Genomic DNA, 14352 nt, shown 5'->3' on the forward strand with positions numbered 1-14352 from the left:
TTACCCGGTTTCTCCTGAGAACACGCCCCTCCCCCCACACACACGCGCCCCAGAGGTGGAGTCATACAGTCGACATCACAACAAACCCACTCAGCTGAAGAAATCCTGTCTGACCTCAACAGGAGACCGGGGGCCTGAGGCAGGGAAACTCCCTCTCTCCTTCCATCGCCTCTCTCTCTCCTCTTTATCCCTCTCTCTCTCTCCCTCCCTCTATCACTCCTCTCTCTCTCCTATCACACTCCTCTTTATCTCCCTCTCTCCATCGTCTCTCTCTCCTCTTTGTCCCTCTCCCTCTCTCCATCACTCCTCTCTCTCTGCCGTCTCTCTTTCTCGCTCTGTTTCTCTCTGCTCTGCTCTTTCACTACGTTTCTCTCCCTCGTCCTCTCTCTCTCACACTCTGCCTCACTCTTTCTTTGCAGAGCCACGAAGGAGTGCCCCTTTCTCTTTCTCATGAGCACAATGCTCTGGGCTCACTCCTCCAAGCCGCTCCCAGCTGCCCCCTCTCCTGCCCCCTCTCCTGCCCCCTCTCCTGCAGAGCCGAGGAGGGACAGATCTCGTCGGTTTAGAAGAGTCTCCCGCACAACACGCAGACTGCCCCGTCACGCGTTCTCATCGAGGGAGGGCGTTTTCTAAAAGGGGAAACTGACTGGTCGTTTGCAGTGAGAAATACCGTCTGATCGAGCGGGATCTGGGAGCTCAACAGAGGGGAGGAGACGTACGTGGGACAAACGGTAAGCTTCCAGGTGGAAGAGTTTAGGATTGTGGTGTCTATGTCGGAAATGTAATTGCAGTGAGAGAGTGTGAGGTGCTTGTCTTACAGGGGGATGAAAGTGTGCTTGTGTGACAGTGGGGGGGATGAGTCTAGTGGAAGCTGCTTGTGCTACAGTGAAGACTCATGTACATGTGATCTTGTGCGCTGGCTTGTTGTGCACGTTCCTCTTCACAGCTGCAGGGCTGTGGTGAGAGGGGGTGTGCTGTACTTACCCTGGTGTACGGGTCGGAGGGGGGTGGGATTAGTGGCGTGCCCTCATTCGCTGGACAAAACATGTCACAGATTCACGTTTCTATACATGAATGGAAAAAGAGCATACTACATTTATTTTAAATGTTTTCAACAGCTTAATATTATTTAGATATTTTTTACACAATTGGAAGTGTACTTAACATGCACTGATTTTGCATGTTCACATACTTTCTGAAAACGTATATGTATGTATATACTTTATACTTTAAGTCATTTAGTAATTTAGCTGACGCTCTTATCCAGAGTATTTATCATTAGTACTTATCCAAAGTACTATAAGTATATTTTAAGCATACACTGTTTTTGTTTGGGTAAAGTTGTTTTTTTAAATAGGTGACAGTCCATCTAACAGTAACATAACTGCTGTCTATATCCTCTTACTTACTGTTTTCATTTCCTGTCATGCCAGCTCAGAAGACAAACCACTAAAACGTTTATTTCCTGTTTCAGTTTAATCTTTTCAAACCAGGGAAATCATTTCCGTTGTTGTTCCAGCCCTTCATCCAGCTGCGGTCCAACAACCTTCAACATTCCATCCGTAACCATGGCCCCCCATGGATTCCGCGGACTCTTCCTGTTTGCGCTGGCTCTGCCAATCACGGTGCAGCTGGGCGTGGCCAGAGCCTGCAGGGCGGGGTCAGGGGCCGAGTGCGAGAAAGCCCCGTTCGTCCCGGGTCACAACCTGGCAGGGGAAGGTTTTGACGTGGTGAGGATGCGCCGTACCGGGGCCTACGTTATCAACGTGAAGGTTCACCTTACTGACAACAACACCTGCACGCTATGTGAAAACCGCTTCCAGGGAGGGCAGGTAAAGTTATCCACACACAAAGTAGAACAAACTTATATTAATAAGTGATTGACACCCCATCAATTAACTTCTCATGCATTAAAACATTCTAAGAGCAGGGTATTAACCACATTAAAACAATACCTCATTTGTTGATCTAAACACAAACTACAGTATGATGCCTACAGTATCCATTTTACACACGTATTCCGACTGAACTGAGTCCCAAAGAATCCCGACACACCTGTACCTGTTCAGGTAAACAAACTAGACTCCACTCCGCAGGTCCAAAGGCTCCCGTCGGCCGTCTTGGACTGGCGTCCGTTCAGCCGCTGCAGCAAGCAGCTGTCGAGCGCCCTGCACCACTCGGTGGATTCCCTCCTGCGGAGCTCGTCCTCGGTGATCAGTAATAACTGGGGCGCGGGGCTGAGCCTGGACACGTACGGCAAGGCCCTGCTGGGGGGCAGCCGCTCCGACATGGCCAAGTTCGCACGCTCGCAGCACAGCGTCGACAAGGCCACCTTCGCCCTGCACGAGATCAGCTGCACCTACTACAGGTATCTGTTTAGGTTTCGGCAGATCTAAAGGTACGAGAAGGGGGAGGGGATGATTTGAACCTGTGAACTATAGGCCTACAGTGGGGTAGGGTAGGTTTGTACAGGTCATTTGTGTGTCCAGGCCTCTATAGGTCATATGTGTGTGACCCGTCATTGGCTTGGATAAGCTTGGCTGAGTGACACTTCTATCCAAAGCGATGTACAGGACAGACGGGGAAGGGGGGGATTTGAACCTCTGATCTCTTGATCTAGTCAAATGGCCTCTGACTGTTGTCTCTGCAGTTATCGGCTGTCGGACCACCCCCAGCTCAGCGCCGAGTTCTCCAAGCACCTCAAGAAACTCCCTCGAGGCTACGACTCTCAAAGCCGACCCCTCTACCGCCGTCTGATAGACACATACGGAACACACTACATCCACCAGGTACCTGCGCACACACACTCTAATACACATGTTTACTGTATGTTCAATATCATTTACGGTCCAAGCAAAAACAAGGGAGTAACCCTTACCCTAATGCAGATAATCACTGGCTGCTTGCAGTAATACGCCTGAGTGCTTGGGTTCAATGGAAGAAACCCCACCTATGATAATTTAGTGGTTGTGGTTGCCGTCTCCAACTCACCCACCTTCCCTCAGGTGCACCTGGGGGGCAAGGTGAGGCGCGTCACGGCCTTCCGTACCTGCCTGGCCACGCTGAAGGGCTTCTCAGAGCGGGAGATCAAGACCTGCCTGAACCTGGAGCTGCGCTTGGCGCTGGGTTTCCTCCCCGCCAACGCCTCCTTCTCCAACAAGTGCGAAGACATGCTGAAGGGCAACATGAGCATGGGCTTCTACCAGGGGTTCATGACCCACAAGGTGGAGGTGCTGGGCGGGGACCGCTACCTTCCAGGCATCCTCTACCACCAGGACAAGGACCCGTCCGAGGCCTACAGCGCCTGGATGAGCAGCCTCCACGCCAACCCAGACGTGGTCTCTTATGCCATCTTCCCCCTGCACCAGCTGGTGGACGACCCCCAGGTCAGCGCCAACCTGCGGACCGCCGTCAGCCAGTACATCCAGGACAACCAGCTGTCCGGGGACCAAGGAGGGGTGAGGAACTGCTCCCCGACCCCGAATCTGGACCACAACTGCTGCCCGCTTCGGGCCGGCCGCGGGATGCTGAGGCTGGAGGTCCGCCGGGCAGCCGGGCTGAGGGCGGACACCTTCACCAAGACGGACGCGTACGTGAAGGTCTGGTACGACGGGCGGTACGAGGAGACGGCCACGGTGCTGGACGACAACGACCCGTGGTGGAACGTGACGTACGGGCTGGGCTCGGTGGAGCTGGGGCACCAGCTGGTGCTGGAGGTGTGGGACAGGGACGTGCTGTACAACGACATGGCCGGCAGGTGTGTGGTCTTCCCCGAGAGGGGGGTGCACTCGCACAGCTGCCAGCTCAGCAGGGGGGTGCTGCACTTCAGCTACAGCGTCAGGTGTGACCCTCACCTGACTGGATACAGGTGCGGACGCTACTCGCCCAGCGCGGAGTAGCGGGGGTCGGAGTCAATGTCCACGGTCCCGCAAACCACGATGGGGGTGACGGTCAGCGGTGGGGAGAGACACTGTTTCATCACTTGTACGTTTGATTCATTTAGCAGAAGCTTTTACCCAAAGCGACGTAGAAATAGTGCATTTAGAAAGTACGGCAGAAGATCCAAGCATCAGAAGTTCAAAGTTAGAACAGTATTTCAGTTGTCATCAAGGAAATGTCTATAGGCCTGTTTGTAAAGTAACCAGTATCTCAGCCAGTATATCAGGCCAGGTGAATGTTTACTATGTGTCGCTGGCTAACTCAGTAACCTGTATTGTGTTGTAGATTAAGAGTTTTATACAGACGAGTGTGGTTTTGTGACCAATTGTGTTATTTCTAACATGAGAGATTTTGACATTTTGGGGATTTTCTTTTCTTAATTCTGCATGGTTTATTGTAAAATATGTCTGAGATCAAACAATAACAGACGTTATTTTGATATGTTTGGTATTTGTTATTGTTGTAGTGTCAATCTTATATGACCCAGCAAGAACTGCACATGTGAACAATTCTCAACTAATAAAAAGATGAGTTTACAATCATAGTTTTGTCTGTTTTTCCAGTAATGAGAGACATATTTACCATCAGATGCTTGTTTCTTGACTTACGAGATAAGACCAGCTAGAATACATAACCCTACATACCATACTAAACTCTAAGTAAAATTATTAAATGGCTGTTCTAAGAACCACCAGAGGATGGCAGTGTTACATTGAAGATAAGATAAAGACTTAATTTAGCAAGAAACATTCAGATGAGTTGTCTTTGAAGGAGAATAATAATAATGATAATAATAATAAGCTAAATATAACACTTTAGTACATTTCACAAAGATATTGGACCAGAAACATATTTCCTTATGTAATTATAGTCCATTGTGCAGGTACAATATTGATCGCCTTTTTAACCTCGGCGTTCCACGGCCCTGCTCTGTTGACGTAAACTATTTCAAGATCGAGGGGAAAGAACTTCAGAGTGTTCATGAGGAAGAGTGTCACTTTTCAAAAGAGACCACAACCATGCATGTACTCCAAACTTTCAATTTACTTTGGGCATGCCTTGTTTAGGCGTTTTAGGCGAAATTGACAGGATTCTTAACCCTTGTGCTGCCTTCGGGTCACATGGCCCAAAGGTTCATAACGAACCATCGTTGTGTTTACCCAATTTCACCCAATACAAAAACAAATAAAAATAATTTTATTTTAACCTTTGCAATGTGGGGCGTCTGAGACAGCCCAACGGTTAAAAGAAAATGCTTCACTTTGTTTTTGTATGCGGTAAATTTGTCGTAATACGACGGTGGGTCACAATGACTGATGGGTCAGAATGACCCGAAGATAACACAAGGGTTAAAAGGTTAAATTAACTTTGAATTGACTAAAGATAAGAGCACAGATAGGCACATACATATTTTTAAGTATATTTTATTTATGTCACACGCCACAACCGATTAAGTTACGGATGTACTAATAAGACAATAACAAACTGTCAGACAGATACAATCATTTTATTTTCAGACAGGCTTTATTGACCTCAGGGAGAAGCAACAATCACTGAATAAAATTAAATTCATGAATTGTTTAAACTTAAGAAAATTGGCATTCACTGCAGTACAGAGTATAGGATAAATGAAACAGTTATATTTGATTAGAGTGCAAGACACTATTGTTGTTACGTATTATTTGTAGTTACAGCCACTGATACCATTCTCCAGATTTTGCAGTAACACATAAAAGGTGTCAAAAAGATACATGACTTAATTACATGGTAGTAAATTGTAGATTAACAAGTTTATATAAATGTGCTTTCCATATTTCTTAGATATTTCTTAGCTGAAAGGAAAGGGATAGATATTGTGTATATAAGTTTAGTTTTGTAATCACACCATCTTTATCCAAACAGATCATGATAAGCTATGCTCTACCACAGTGATTATGTAGAGCAGAGGTCTTCAACCCTGGTCCTCAGGGACCCCCTGTCCTGCACGTTTTAGATGTTTCCCTGCTCCAACACACCTGATTCAAATGAATGGTCGTTAACAGGCTTCTGCATAACTAGATAACGACCCATTCATTTGAATCAGGTGTGTTGAAGACCTCTGATGTAGAGAATTACTGCCATTAATCCTCCTCTCTTACTCTGAACTTCATTGTTTAACTCCTATAACTCAATGATCCTCTCTCGTCCTGGAACCCCCCTCCTCCTCCTCCTAACCAGCACCACCCCAACAACCACCAGCACAACCAGACCGATCACTCCGAAGGCCACGCCAAACTTCTGTCCCCCTGACAACTGATCTGACTCTGGGTTGAACATCCTAACTGTTTCCTGGACCTCCTCTGGTTTGACCATCTTCCACATCTTGGTCTGTGCAACTCTGACCCAGGCTTGGCCTCCCTCGGTCATCACTGCCACTGTGTTGGTGGCCGTCATGCTGACCAGCGGAGGAAGGGTGAAGGGTGGCAGTCGGACTGGCAGCAGCTGCCCACCTGTGAACAGACCAGACTGGACACAGTAGAGGATCTGACAGCCATCGCTGACGGTAGCGAGGTGCTGGCTGAACTGGGGAGGGCAGCGAGGCTGGCCCCCAGCCAGGGGGTTGGTTGACTTGCAGCTGAACAGACCGCCGAAGGGCACGGAGAACCGGGAGCCAGTCTCGTAGTCGTTACTCACACAGATCATCAGGCCGCCGTAAAGCATCTTCAGTGGGATGAAGTTTGGAGGGCAGCTCTTGGATTTGGTTAAAGGATTCTGGAGAGAGGGTCCGTAGAGGCCCCCAAAGAGATAACCTGAGTTCTTTGAGATCGTCTCATTGGAGGAGCACCAGTAGGTTTGGATTTGAGCCGATCGGACATGGTACTCATCTCCACAGTTGTTATCACAGCAATTGCTGAGCCACAAGAATCCACAACTATGGCAGCGAGTAGGGCAGACATACTGGCTGTAGCGCTCGTCTCTGACCTCAGAGCGTAGCAGGGTGGTTTGGTAGGGTGGGCGGCAGGAATAGTCTCCTGTATCTGGGTTCTTCTGGCCCCAGGCCTGACATATCGGGTCTGCATCGGGGGTGAGCTTGGTACACTGCTGGAACACACCTCCGAAACTGAGGTTGGTGGCTGGGCCAACACAGGACCCATCATCTACGTTGGCCTGGAAGTTGAAGTTCTTTGAATCTGCTTTCACACATCCTGGGCGGGTGTTTATGTCGTAGTATTTTCCTATGGCCTGTCTCACCGACAGCACCATCTTGTCAACAGTGGGGCGTGGAAGGTCAGGGAAGGTGTTGTGGTTTATAAAGTAGTGAAGCGGCAGGCCTGACCGGTCGATGGCCACCATGTTGTTTGAGGTGCTTTCCAGCCACTTCTGCAAGGAAAGGCCAGGGTAGAAGGGCACCCCTCCATTGCTCTGTACGATCGAGTAGGTGATGTGGTCCGTGTAATCAAGCAGTTCTGGCTTGTCATGAGCATATTTAAAGTCGAATGGGAATGTTATATTCACTTTGTAGAAGAAGTTGAGGCCTGCGGATGTTGTGATGGAGGACTTGTCTGTTTTACCGTCGGACACATAAGAGGATCGCAGGTAGTCCTCCTCCACCAAGGAGGCACCTGCATCAACACTGGTGATCACATGGGTGCCGAAGTCCAAGACCATCCTCTCAGAGAGGTAGGAGGCATGTCGAGTCTGGTTGTTCTCGATGGCGTCTGCGATTTCCTCCGCTTGCCGTGCGAAACGGGAGTCCAAGGTGAAGTCTGGATTTGCCTTGACGGTGTAGCGGAAGTTGCGCACCTGGGAAGGAAATGGTAAAACTGGTTAATTTAGTCTGTGGCTTGGCTATTAGTATCTATTTGGCTTTGATAAGAAAAGTTGTCAAGTGACAAATAACTTTCTGTTTCATTTTTCAAACTGAAAGGTAAACCAGACATGTCATTGTAATTCAATAAGCAGACATTCATACAAACATGACAGAAATACTAACATCTCATATCTCGACAGATTGCAAGTTGCTCTCGAAAGTCTTGCTTCGTCATATTTTAGAGCTACATGATATAGTCTCATTTACTTTCAATCAAACAAAAATGATTCTTATTAATCAATCAATACATGTATCTTTGTACTGATGTTACTTTTTGATCATGTTTGACATTATATTTACAAAATCCAGATTTAAACTCTGTGAAAGCATCTGTCCTTGTTTGGGGGCGTTCCTTCCAACAGACAACTTAGTTGCTAACAGCTTTTATGAGGTCTATAGCTTTTGTAACAGGCTTGAACTTTCGATCTTAATTTCTCACAGTAGGACCAGTAGATGTGTAACTCACCTGAACTCTGGAGGTGATGGAGTTATCTATGACTTGGTGGTTCTTCATCCTCTCGTTCTCAGTGGAAAACTTTGCGTTTAAGACTGATGAGAAAGAGATTTCTGCGTTGATGGATGAAGATGTGGAGCCTTTCTGATCCAGCCAGGAACTGATGATCTCAGAGTTGGTCTCCACTCTTGTCATCTTCTGGGGGATGACGAAGACCTCGTCTGGGATGAGGTAGAGGCCGTCCTCCGTGGTATGGCACAGGGAAAAGGTGAAGTTCATGACCCGGCCCATGTCCATGTTCCTCAGGTTGTCCCAGCCCCCTCCAGGCAGCACCTCCAGGGCCGGGAGTGGCTTGGCGGCGGAGCGGCACTTGTTGAGGCCGCTGTCTGGGCGGCTGAGGGGGAGAGGGCAGCAGAAGTGGAGCAGGGAGAGGCCCAGCAGGGTGACTGCTCTCAGAGCCATGGCTGTGTCCGGAGGCAGGGTGGGAAGAAGCTCTCTGAGAGCCTGCAGGGAATGTTTGATTTTATAGAAACACTCAGAACATCACAAGGTTGCCGATAACTTGTTCAGTCAGAAACTGGGGCCAAATATTTGTGAGAGTTGAAATACTAGTTTGGATGTTTTCATAGATGAAGAATAATAAACTGCCAATCAAATGTGGTTTTATGGACCTTTGCTATATTTTTCGCTTAGTTTGTATTTTACATTTAGTCATTTAGCAGACGCTCTTATCCAGAGCGACATTTTTTATTTTGCTTCATTTGTTCTCTCCTTTGGCTGATGTCTCTAATAGACTCCAAAGAATGTTTGTTAGAACTGCCTTGGGTACTAGTGTTGTTACATTTATATTTTTGGGGGGGATAGAAACCGTTTGAAAAGTAAAGAAAGTGAGAAGAGAGGACATGCAGTAAATGGCCCGAAATGGAATCCAACCCAGGTCGCTACGCTCAGTTTAGTAAACTTTAAAAGTCCAATCCCCCAGGTGGAAGCAGAATACTGCACAGGACTGCCAAACATCCGATCTCTATTGAAAAGTCCAAAGCACCAGCAAGTTTTTGGACTTGTGGCTTCCCTGTTCCCTTTAGGAACGCTTGCTGAATGATTGTTGTAACACCATTACTGCCTGACTGACACTATCTTTGTTTAATTTCTTGTGCCCAATTAATGGTCCTGCGGCCTTCAGACCTGAGAGACATGATTGAGACCTAAGCCTGGTGTTGTCATTTACTGTCAGAGGTCTGGTTTTCTTTCCCAATCTGCAGATTGGGAAAGAAAAAAAGCCAGAACTCAACTGAACTTACTCACTCCGTTCATGGATATATGGACAAAACACTTTCGTTATCAGTCAGTTCGTCAGTCTACTAAAATAAAGCTTGTGGAAAGTTTCATGCTTCGTTTGCAACAGTTTTTGACACCTTCTCCTCATACATGCAATGCTAAGATAAAACAATAAAGGTCAGCATATTTTAGCAAGGCTTGAGAGAGAGAGAGACAGACAGAGAGAGAGAGAGACAAAGAGGAACATTCCTTGGGCGTTCCGATTCTACTTAACCATATTTGGGTGCAGCGGTTCTTGTACAGTAGTTATTCTTTTCAGCCTGTATAACAACTTCCTCAAATATTTCCAACAACGTCTGATTGTCTGTATATAAAGGCCAGCATGCAGAAGTACATTTTCAAGCAGACTCGATTTCTGTCTCGGCTCTCATCATATCGGCTCATCGTATCGTCTCTCATTGTAGCAGCATTCGTCAGATCAAACTCTTCATCATGAAACTCCTGGCTCCAGTTGTCATGCTGCTGGTGCTCTGCCCCATGGCTACGGCGAAAGTTGTGACATCTTTTTCAAAGTGTAAAAAGTTTTTTATCCTAAACACTACTCCAACCGTGCTGACCGGGTCACAGTACAGACGTATCTGCCAAACGCTAAATGGTGTACAATATGCCACTCTGTATGACACCAAAAACAGGATTCCTGTTTATTCTGCCTATGAGTTTTTTGAGCCAGTGCAATGTAAGAGGAAGACATCTTGGTTCATTGAAACTCAGGTGAGTTTTCCACCATGTCTAATTTCCTTTTATATTAATCTCTAAATTATTATAACGTATGATTTGTTAAGATTGTTATTTACTTCCATACTCATTAAGGATTATCATCAAACAAATCACATCATTGTGAACTATAATTTAGTTCAGGTAAATGCAGATGATGTTTATTGAATGTACAGTCGTAGCCATAAGTTTTGGCAATGACAAATGTGTTTTCCAAAATTAGCTGGTTTAGTATTTGACAAATATTTGTGAGAGTTGAAATACTAGTTTGGATGTTTTCATAGATGAATAGGAACGAGGAAGCAACGAGCCCAAAAACAAGTTCTGAAACAAACACTTTGTCTTTCCCTAACAAGTATCTTTATAGAAATGGGAATATAACCAACTGATGTGATCCTAAAACAGAGACTGATTACATAACCAAAAGCCTTGCACTTGCTAAACTAGTAAGATTTGCATGAAGGCCTAGGCTTATTGACCCGTTTGAATCCTGTTATATACGTGTTCTTTATTTGCTCCCAAGACCGTTGTAACACTGTCGTGCAGCTGAAAGAATAAGGCTGAACAGTCTTACACACCATAAGAATATAAAGAACACATTAATTTAATGGAATACACAATTGTAATTATAGTCAGACCTACTTGTGCCAACCTCTTAGCATTCCAGGACCCGCCAAGCAGGCCGTAGGAACAAGGAAACAAGTGACACCAGGAAACCCTAAGGGGAAGAACATGAACTAGAAAAACCATGAACCGAAACTAAGATGACATCAACACACCTAGGAACGCCCCATCTCATTCTCTGTATATAAAGGCCAGCATGCAGAAGTAGATTATCAATCAGACTCGATTTCTGTCTCGGCTCTCATCATATCGACTCATCATAGCAGCATTCGTCAGATCAACTCCTCATCATGAAACTCCTGGCTCCAGTTGTCATGCTGGTGGTGCTCTGCCCCATGGCTACGGCGAAAGTTGTGGGAGATTTTTCTGACTGTAAAACATTTTTTTTACTAAACACTCCTCCAATTATGCAGAAGAGGTTACAGTACAGACATATCTGCCAAATGCGAAATGGTGCACAAGAATATGCCACTCTGTATGACACCAACAACAAGATTCCTGTTTATTCTGCCTATAAGTTTTTTAAGCGAATGACATGTAATAGGAACACACCTTGGTACATTGAACCTCAGGTGAGTTGTCCACCCTGTCTAATTTCATTTTATATTAATCTCTAAATTATTATAACGTATAATTTGTTACGATAGTAGCAAGCAAGTTATTACTGTTACTCACTTCCATACTCATTAAAGATTATCATCAAACAAATCACATCATTTTGGACTATAATTGAGTTCAGGTCAATGCAGTTGACGTTTATTGAATGTAATTTCTAATCATCTTAATTTTATCATATCTGATTTATGTTCTCATCTCTTCTCCAGCTTGATGATCAGAACCTTCCGGATCAAATGTCCTCTGAGGGCACAGTGAAAACTAAACCCCCTCGCGGTAACAATCAGGCTCTTAATGAAGACTACCAGGGCTCTGGTTATCATAAAGGACATCTAGCACCTGTTGCACACCAGAATACACAGTCGTGTGTAGATGCCACGTTTACCCTCACCAACGCTGCTCCACAGAACCCTTCCTTTAACAGTGGCAAGTGGAGGGTTACGGAGAAAAATGTTGCAGACAAGTTGAAAAAGGACTGCCTTGCAAACCGTTATAGGGCCTTTATTGTCACAGGAGTGGTTCCAGGAAATGTGCAGATTGGAAATGGGGTAAACATTCCTAGTTATTTCTGGAGCGCCTACTGTTGCATCGACAACAATAACAAAATTAAACTCTCTGGGGGGTACTATGGGAAAAACGTAAATCAGCCAGTATCAAGTGTCACAGTACAAGCTCTTGAAACATTGCTCAGAATAGAATATAAAACTGGTTTCCAAGTGTTTCCAGGTATCTGTTGAGAAGGCAACATTTGGAAATCCATTTCTCTTTTGCATGCTTTAGCACACCTGTATCTAACGCTCGTTAGCAGCATGCTTTAGCACACCTGTATCTAACGATCCCATTGCCAGTTCCCTCGTCTACATATATTTGTTAGTAGTTAAGGAAGTTGCCTAATTGTGACAGAAACACACTTTTATTCAATCATCTGCTCAGGTGTCAAATAAAAAACGTTCACATCACATTGTTTAACCAATGACGCTTTGCCTTAGTAGAATAGATTGCAGGATGGAATGTTAAACAGGGTTGGAAATAAAGTATTTTTGTGACTCTTATTTGAAGGCTCCATTTCATCCATCCACTCCATTTTCTTAAGAGTTTTTAGAATCTGAAAAGGTTTGATTTTATAGAAACATTCAGAACATCACAAGGTTGCCGATAACTTGTTCAGTCAGAAACTGGGGCCAAATATTTGTGAGTTGAAATACTAGTTTGGATGTTCATAGATGAAGAATGATAAACTTGATAAAAAAGCAAGTTCCGAAACAAACACTTAGTCTTTCCCTAACAAGTATCTTTATAGTTTTTGTAGCCAACCGATGTCATCTTAAAACAGAGACTGATTACAGCACCAAAAGCCTTGTACTCGCTGAACTTGTAAGATTTGCAATTAAGCCCGTTTACCTGTTTGAATCATGTTTTATATGTGTTCTATATTTTCTCCCAAGACCGTTGTACCACTGTTGTGCAGCTGAAAGTCTTACACACCATAAGAATATAAGGAACACGTCCATTTAATGGAATACACGATTTTGGATATGGTCAGATCTACTTGTGCCTTAATGATGAGGCAGTGAGACTATGGCATATCAACTTCACAGTTGGCAATTGCTTTGTTATCTGTCCTTCCTGCCTTTGGCAACAGCAGGTGTTTCTTTTAGACTGTATATACCAATTTTAAAAATGGTCTCTTGTAGACCGTGTTTGTGATTGGTCATATAGAACAAACACCGGTTGTTAGGCTTTGTGCAGACAGCTAACCAACAGAAACCCTGTTGAACCTGATTCATAGTATATCAGGTTCTATGCCTCACCTGCCTCCCATATATATATGGGAGGCAGGTGGCTGAGCGGTGAGGGAATCGGGCTAGTAATCCGAAGGTTGCCAGTTCGATTCCCGGTCATGCCAACTGACGTTGTGTCCTTGGGCAAGGCACTTCACCCTACTTGCCTCGGGGGAATGTCCCTGTACTGTGTCCCTGTAATGTAAGTCGCTCTGGATAAGAGCATCTGCTAAATGACTAAATGTAAATGTAAATATCATGCCCTGTAGTACAGGCCCCTGGTAGTACAGGCCCCTGGTAGTACAGGCTCCTGGTAGCACAGGCTCCTGGTAGCACAGGCTCCTGGTAGTACAGGCTCCTGGTAGTACAGGCTCCTGGTAGCACAGGCTCCTGGTAGCACAGGCTCCTGGTAGTACAGGCTCCTGGTAGTACAGGCTCCTGGTAGTACAGGCTCCTGGTAGTACAGGCTCCTGGTAGGGCAGTCCCTGCATTGGTGTTGAAGCTTTCTGTTGCATCTTGGCTATAAGATGGTAGTGTGATTACATTGTTGTTTTCAATACTCTGACAATTGAACCATCTCAAGACCTATTGTGGATTCCTATACTATATAAACCAATTCCACAACAAATGCAAATGTATTTTCATGGGCACTCGAGAAAGATTATTTCATAAAAAAATTTATAATAGATTTTTTTGTTTTGTTGACAAAAGGATCACACCCAATAAATACTGAAAATTTTATTATTAGTATTGGCAAACCTGTCGATGTTACAACAGGGACATACAAAAAATACAAACAAATAAGTAACAGTTTGGAAACAACAAGGTTTTACAGTACGACACATCAGTCACGATTCACAAACAAAAACTGCTCTGAACTATCGCCCCCTGCAGGATGTAACTGTCATTACACAGGTGTCTCAGTTCTCCCAATCAGCACAACCTCATCCTCTGCTACTGAGAAGTTAAGAGACTGAATTGGTCAAATCCACATGTTAATAACCAGAAGCGCAGCCATGTTGCTTGGCCCCATCCAG

At 45.2% G+C, this 14352-nt stretch overlaps 2 protein-coding genes across 3 annotated transcripts; one reads left to right on the top strand and one right to left on the bottom strand.

Moving 5' to 3' along the window:
* Positions 1 to 522: 522 nt before the first annotated feature.
* On the top strand, positions 523 to 4438 carry prf1.5 (perforin 1.5). 2 transcript variants are annotated; one of them, XM_067231006.1, is made up of 5 exons: positions 523 to 731; positions 1475 to 1832; positions 2097 to 2368; positions 2651 to 2789; positions 3006 to 4438. In XM_067231006.1, the coding sequence occupies exons 2-5, from the start codon at positions 1569 to 1571 to the stop codon at positions 3897 to 3899; spliced, it is 1569 nt and encodes a 522-aa protein (XP_067087107.1). In that variant the 5' UTR covers positions 523 to 731; positions 1475 to 1568; the 3' UTR covers positions 3900 to 4438. The 2 variants fall into 2 exon arrangements, with proteins under 2 accessions (XP_067087107.1, XP_067087108.1); XM_067231007.1 differs by having other exon boundaries at positions 1520 to 1832.
* Positions 4439 to 6099: 1661 nt separating this feature from the next.
* LOC136937879 (macrophage-expressed gene 1 protein-like) lies at positions 6100 to 8720 on the bottom strand. Its single transcript, XM_067231008.1, has 2 exons — positions 8256 to 8720; positions 6100 to 7722 (listed from the first exon to the last, which is right to left on the bottom strand). Exons 1-2 carry the CDS (start codon positions 8703 to 8705, stop codon positions 6100 to 6102), a joined length of 2073 nt encoding a protein of 690 aa, XP_067087109.1. The 5' UTR covers positions 8706 to 8720.
* Positions 8721 to 14352: the final 5632 nt, after the last annotated feature.

The sequence above is a fragment of the Osmerus mordax genome, chromosome 28, assembly GCF_038355195.1.
Source record: "Osmerus mordax isolate fOsmMor3 chromosome 28, fOsmMor3.pri, whole genome shotgun sequence".
NCBI lineage: Eukaryota > Metazoa > Chordata > Actinopteri > Osmeriformes > Osmeridae > Osmerus > Osmerus mordax.